Source organism: Triticum dicoccoides, chromosome 1A (genome assembly GCF_002162155.2).
Source record: "Triticum dicoccoides isolate Atlit2015 ecotype Zavitan chromosome 1A, WEW_v2.0, whole genome shotgun sequence".
Taxonomy (NCBI): Eukaryota; Viridiplantae; Streptophyta; class Magnoliopsida; order Poales; family Poaceae; genus Triticum; species Triticum dicoccoides.
In genome coordinates this window covers 497,911,948-497,919,283 of record NC_041380.1, presented here as the reverse complement: position 1 = coordinate 497,919,283, position 7,336 = coordinate 497,911,948, and the positions used below count along the sequence as shown (strand labels likewise).

Sequence of the window (7,336 nt, the reverse complement as noted above, 5' to 3'; positions counted from 1 at the left end):
GCATTTGCAAAAAATGTTGAACAAGTATTTCAAAAAATGTTGAAAAAGTATTTGAAAAATATTAATCATGTATATAAAAATGTTGAACAAGTATTTGTAAAAATGTTGAACACGTATTTGAAAAAAATATTAATCATGTATATAAAAATGTTGAACAAGTAATTGTAAAAATGTTTATCATGTATATAAAAATGTTGAACAAGTATTTAAAATATGTTGAACAAGTATTTAAAAAATGTTAAACAAGTATTTTTTAAAATTGAACAAGTATTTGAAAAAAAGTTTAACATCGGGAAGCTGGTGGGGTAGTTATTAGCTGCATTGGTGATCGATGCCTGGTCTCCATGGCAATCACCAAAGCAGCTAACCACCCCATTAGTTTCCAATTGCTCGTTAGAAAAGGGATCGCGACCAACTAGAGGTGACTGAGCCGGTCTTCTCCATTATTTCATTCTTTTTTCTTTCTATATTATTTTTTCAAATACTTGTTCAAAATTTTTCAAATACTTGTTCAACATTTTTATATACATGATCAACATTTTTACAAATAATTGTTCAACATTTTTATTTACATGATCAATATTTTTTAAAATACTTGTTCAATTTTTTTTTCAAATACTTGTTCAACATTTTTTTAAATACTTCTTCAACATTTGTCGCAAATGCTTGATTAACATTTTTATATATACATGATCAACGGCGCTGCTGCACCCCTTCACGGGCGCGTCGGAGAGCCTGCCCGCGTTGCCGCCATCCTTCCACGACGGGTATCAGATGATCCTCCGTGACATGGTCTGGGACCGGTCGCCTGACGCCGTCATGGTCTCGCAGGGTAAGGGCGCGTTCTTCTGCCGGCTGCAGGGCGACGGCAGGTCGTGGACCCCCGCCGACCTCTCGCCGCCAGCTCGCGTCGGCAGCATCACCTACTGCGACGGCGCGTTCTACCTCCTCGACAAGCGCGCCAACAAGGTAACGGCCGTGGACGGCGCGACCTTCGCCGTGGTCGCCGCGATCGAGCCGCCAGATCTGGTGATGCCCGACCGCTCGTGGGTGCGCGAGTCCACGCTCGTCGTGTCGTCCGCTTCCGAGCTCCTCCTCGTCGTGCACGGAGGATGCCACCGCTCGAAGGGCCTCTTCAAGGCCTTTCGCGCGGACCGCGGGAACCTGGCGGCCGGGTGGTCGGAGGTCGGCGGCGGCGGGCTCGGCGACCGCGCCGTGTTCGTGGACCACGTCCGCGGATTCTGCGTGGAGGCGAACGGGGTGAACGGGGTGCGGAGGAACTGCGTGTACGTGGCCAGCGCGCACGAGGAGGCCAACGCCAACTCCGGGTGGGGCGACTGGGGGAGGTATACCGTCTCCATGCTCGACCTCGACGGCCTCACCACGTCCCAGAACGGCAACCTCTTGAAATGCCTGCACGGTAGGCAGCGCCCTTCCTGGTCGATGCCAAATCTGCATTGACCTTGCTCCTCCAAACGAAAAAAACTACGTGTGCGAGTTGATCGCATTGAGGTTGGTTGCAGTAATAAGCAGAGCTGCCAGTTCGTCTACTATTCTAGTTTTAACTTGCGCTACTTTGTCGGGCTTGTTTTATTCTACGAGAAGTGAAAGATCTAGCTTCAGTTACGAGAATTTGATTATCAAATGTGTCACCGTGTTCCTAAGGGCATGCCCAACGCTACAGGCTGGACGGATGCCTCAGCTCTCCACGTCGGCTCGGGTGGTCCTCGATTGCTGTTCGTGCTGCTTGCAGGCTAAAGGGGGGTCTGCAGAGGAGGCCGTCTCCTTCCTGCCAAAAGTGGAGCGAGGCAAAAAAAGAAGAGAGGAAGCTGAAGGAAGCGTGGGGCTGAGATCTGGTAAAGCAGGAGAGAGAAATATGAATAGTAAAAAAGTTGGCCTGCTGAGGCTAGTGCTGCGTTGGGCAGTGGATTTTTGGACGGTGGTTTCCCTGCTAATTTTCTACGTGGCAATGGTGAGGCATTAGGTAGGTAGTGCTTCCATTGTACATGCCCTAACAAAGTACGTACAGTACCAGCCTTTGTATCAATGTATGTATGTTTCTCTTCATGCTCTGCCTTTTCACGGCCGACGTGCAGCCTGATTGACGATTGTTCTGATCGCCTGATCTGCAACACGATGCGCCGCGCGCTGCGTTGTCGAGACTACATACGTTTTGAGAGGTGTGCATCGAGTTTCAAATTGGCATGGCATCGTCGCCTCAGGTGTATTCTGTAAGCAATTTTGTGCGGCTTCTGAATTTTGACAAAGGAAACAAATATGTGGATGCCAACAATGCAAGCGCAACCAGTGAAGACGAGCTCAAGCAATCACTCGGTGAGCACCACTACGGACGAACCAGGAATCTTGGTAGAGAGGGGCCAATATAAGAGGTAAAATGTTGGAAGGGCCCAAATATATAAATCTGGAGCATCTTCGGCTAACAACGAAGGGGTGTTCAAAAAATATATATGGTGTTTTCAATACGATAGTGGTTAAGTCTCAGTCGACTAACCACCTCACCCAGCCAAGTTTCATGTCCACTATGGATACTTACCCTATATATTCTATGCGTCTTAACCGGACCGCAGTCCACAGGCTATTTTATACTGTTATTTCTTATTTATTTTATAAAAAATATATAAATTATAACCATGGGTCGCAAATATATAAATAAATATAAAATAGCTATAATAAGTGAATACCCCCTTCGTCCGGAAATACTTGTCCTAGAAATGGATAAAATGGATGTATCTATAACTAAAATAAGTCTAGATACATTCATTTCTAGGACAAGTATTCTCGGACGGAGGGATTATTATTTATATGAGCATTTTTTAATTTACTACGTGAATACTATTTATATAAGAAACTTCTAAAATCTGAAGTTACTATGATACACGAATATTATTTATATGAGCATTAGAAAAGTCATTAAATACCCGGATATTGTCTTTGGAGGCCGAGCTCCATGGAGCTCGGTTTTGAAAATTTTGAATTTTGTTGAATTTCATATTTTCTACATTTCAAAAAATTCTGAAAAAAAACACACATATATATGAAGGCCTAACACACACGTGTGTAAATTTTCAGGGCAAAATAAGTTGAAATGAGGGCTGTGCAAAAAAGACAAATCTGAGGCTTTTTAACACATGACACTATTCATCCTCCCGGACCAGGAATTTGTCTTTTTTGTATAGGTCACATTTCAACGTTTTTCATTCTGAAATTTTACACACATAGGCATAACATACTTGTTTACTTGCACAATTTTTTTCAGATTTTTTTGAAACCGAAAAGTTTGAATTTTGATTTGTTTTCAAAAAAAGGCCTCCATGGCTCCCGGGAGCCAAACGTCCGTTCTCTTAAATACCTGCATATATAATATATATTTTTATTATATGTAGAAATGTAATTAAATACGTGCATATATAATACATATTTTTATTATATATAGAAATGTAATTAAATACGTACATATATAATATATATTTTTATTATATATATTATTAATAACATTGAATTAAAATTTACATATATTTATAAATTTGTAAAAATAACAGTGCGAAATGGACCACATGGACTGCAACCCATTTAAGAAAACATACAAATTTTATGAAAACATGTGAATAATTTTTAAAGCAAAAAAATGTTGTTTATAAATTGTGAACATTTTAATACTTATATAAGCATTTATAAATATGCACAAAATTATAAAATTACCTTGATATATTTGTATTCAGTATGCAAATTATTACATGAATATTTTGTAATCTATAATTTAATCATATGGATAAATTTTAAATTGCTTGATTATTTTTATAATTGAATTTTTTTATTTATATTTGGATTATTTATAACACATAACTATGATTTACATATATTCTACATTTTTTACAAAAAACAGTGCAAATTCGGCTCTACAGACTGCAGCCCAGTTAAAAATCAAATGATATATAATGTCTATATCCACTTAGCCGCGTTCATTCTGTATATTGTAATTTATTTTATTTATATGTATAATATTTATAACACATGATTATATTTACATATAAGAAATAAAAGTACAAAATGGGCCACATGGACTGCTGCCCCGTTAATACTCTATGGACATTGTAACCTGTCTGGTTTAGTTGGTTAGCCGCGCTCATTAGGGTGGCTCAGATCTTGTTGAGTTCGAGTCCAGCTGAAGCATTATTGTTCCTCATAAAAAAAGACGGAAGCACTATTTTTCTTTATTTGTGAGTCGCTGACATGTGGGGCCCATACGGCAAACTATTATACATTTAGAAAAAGCCGCGCTCATTAGGTTGGCTCAGATCTTGAGTTCGGGTCCAGCTGAAGCACTTTTGTTCCTCGTAAAGAAAAACTGAAGCACTATTTTCTTTGTCTGTGAGTTGCTGACATGTGGGACCCATACAGCAAACTATTATACATTTTGACCCGCATCAGGATCTTTTACGTGAGAAAAAAAAAAGGTTTTTCTCCACAAGATAACACCAGGACCCGCGGCTAGTCCTGGCCATGGGCAGCCCGACCCGTACGGCCCGGCTCGAAAAAGCCCGACCCGGCCTGACCCGACCTTGCCCACGGGCCATCAACTAATTATAAGTAAAATACTTGAAGTAATAAAAAAATAATATAAGTTCTACTGCTTTTTTCTAGAAATATGGCTCATTTGGCTTGCGAGCTGGCTCGAGTTAGCTTGTTATAGCTAACGAGCTAAATCTTGTTATACCAAAGAGATTCAATATGTTACGATAATGAGCCGAGTCGAGCCAACCACGAGCCGAGCGAGCTAACAGAGCTTCGAGTTTTTCGTCCAGCGTTATGCTTAACCCTCCATAGTCTTCTTCATATCATCCTGTATATCCTCTTAGGCTAACCGGGCACACATATTCTCCACTGCTTGTTTTTTGATTGGTACATCTTATTCTAGTGATAACACCCCTACGTACACGACCCAGTGGTACATTGTCGCTTCTCAATCTTGTTATGAATTCTTTGGTCATTGGGTCTATGTAATTGTGTGGACCTCATTGTTTCTTTTCTCCACAACGAACAGAAAGTGCATGATTGTGATCAGACATAACTCTACTTACTATCCCTGAATGGTTGTCAGTTCGATGCAGCCAGATCATTGCTCTGCAACCAGCTGGGTTCCTGCAGAAACCCTGCATCCAATGTCTCTTCTGTTAATTTAAATTCCAGTTATGCATTGTTTAGATCAATTAACCGTCTCACTGTAACCTGCTATTTACATGTTTCTAATTTACCTCGCATGACCAGACAATATCCTTCCTTGTGGTGTAGTCGTTGTTTGGTGTTTGGTTTAGGAACTTTTTAGTCCCAGAAACTAGAAAAAGTCCCTAAAAAGTCCCTAGGAACCAAACGAGGGGGACTTTTTCTACAGGGACTAGAAAAAGACTCTACTAGAGAGTCTTTTTTGATTAGTCCCTGGGACTAGAAAAAGTCCTAGGACTTCTAAACCAAACACCCCCTTAGACCTTTAATTATTCTGTGATCCCGAAACTAATTTCCCATGAAAGTGTTGTAGAATTCCTTTGCTTCTTCGTATGAGCTCCCAAAAGATAGATGGGCTAAAAAGAAGGACGAGCTAGCCTGCGTTGCCCTATGGTTTGTGTGTGTGTGGCGTGCCGTTGCGGACTTGCGGACTTGTGTGTGGCGTGCCGTTGCGGATTTGTACGTTGGCTGCAAAGGAATCAACAAACAATTTTAGCTAGCTGATGAGTGGTCCTCCTCCTATCCCCCTGCCTCATATATATCTGATGCATCTCATCGCCCTCGTATCGGCATTATTCTAGCTGAGGTTCTAGCTACTACTCCCTCCGTACCAAAATATTTGTCTTTTTAGATTTCAAACGGACTACCATATGCGGATGTATATAGACATATTTTAGAGTGTAGATTCATTCATTTTGCTCCGTATGTAGTTATTTGTTAAAATCACTAGAAAAATAAATATTTAGGAACGAAGGGAGTAGTATGCATGTGACACTGCTGCCACAAGTCCCTAGCGTGCCTGCCTGAAAAGATCGTCGACCTGGCTTCCTGATGTTCCTGGTTGGCTGCAGCAGCAGATCATATCTACTTCTGCACGAGGTATCTTTGGCTGGTGGAGGTAGTACCTAGTAGCTATGACGACGAGATCGAGGATTTCTTTCTTTCTTCTTCTTTTTTTTTTTGACACGACGAACGATCGACCAGAATCTTCTTCTTCTTCTTAATAAGAAGAGTAAGTGGACAAAGAAGCACCTAACTTGGAATTCCTATCACATTAGGCGTTTCAGCCATACGGAATGATCAGAGTATTTAACCAAAAACTACCACAATTCACGGAACCGTGACGAAAAACTACCACTTTACGATTTTGTCCCGAAAACTACCACTTTCTCGCTAATCCGTGGCAAAAAACTACCAAGTCGCGAAATCGCTCGCTTGGCCTCTTCTAAACGCATTTCTGACAGGATGGGCCCACCTGTCAGCATCAATCTTCTTCTTTCTCCTCCTCCTCCTCTCTCTGGCATTTCCTCGAACACCTCGCGTGCACTCCGCGGCGCTCGTGGCCGCCCCTCGCCATCGTCTGGCCTCGCCGCGCCCCTGGCCGCGCGCCCGTGGCCGCGCCCCTGGCCGCGCGCCCGTGGCCGCGCGCCTGGCCGTGCCCATGGCCGTCTGGCCTCGCTACGCCCCTGGCCGCGCGCCTGGCCCCGGCGCGCTCGCCCGCGGGCGCCCCGCTCCAGGGATCCACCACGCCATCGCCACCCGGCTCGACCACGCCGTCGTACCCGACGCCTCCGTCGAGCTCCAGCACCCCGTCGTACCACTCGCCGCCCCAGGGATCCACCACCCCATCACCACCGCAGGGCTCAACCACTCCATCGTACCCGACGCCGCCGTCCAGCTCCAGCACCCCGTCATCCCACTCACCGCCGCAGAGCACGCCGGGGACCCCGTCGTACCCGTCTCCTTCGTCAGGCACCCCGATGCCAGTAGGAGGCCACGCGCCGCCTCCCCCAACCTCGGCCGACAAGCCAGACGGGCGGTACGCGCCGCCTCCGGGCTCGTACGGCCCCACGACGCCCTCCGGCAGCCACCAGACGCCGTCGCCGCCCACGGAGTATCCCGGCTACGCGCTGCCTCCCCACTCGCCGGGGACACCAGCCACCACCACGCCTCCATCAGAGACGCACCCAGGCACCCCGTCCTCGCCGTCGTCGGGAGCAACAACGCCGTCCACGCCCGAGCACTGCGCGCCGCCGTCCCAGGGCGGCAGCACCGGGCACCCGACGCCGGCCGGCGCGAACCTGCCGTTCCCGCC

General features: G+C 44.8%; 1 protein-coding gene across 1 annotated transcript; it reads left to right on the top strand.

The window, feature by feature from the left end:
* Nucleotides 1-696: 696 nt before the first annotated feature.
* Nucleotides 697-1,944, top strand: LOC119354015 (the record flags this gene model as incomplete). The annotated part of the gene is made up of 1 exon (XM_037620727.1): nucleotides 697-1,944. A coding segment is annotated over one exon (765 nt), but the record flags the coding sequence as incomplete, so codon positions are not given.
* Nucleotides 1,945-7,336: the final 5,392 nt, after the last annotated feature.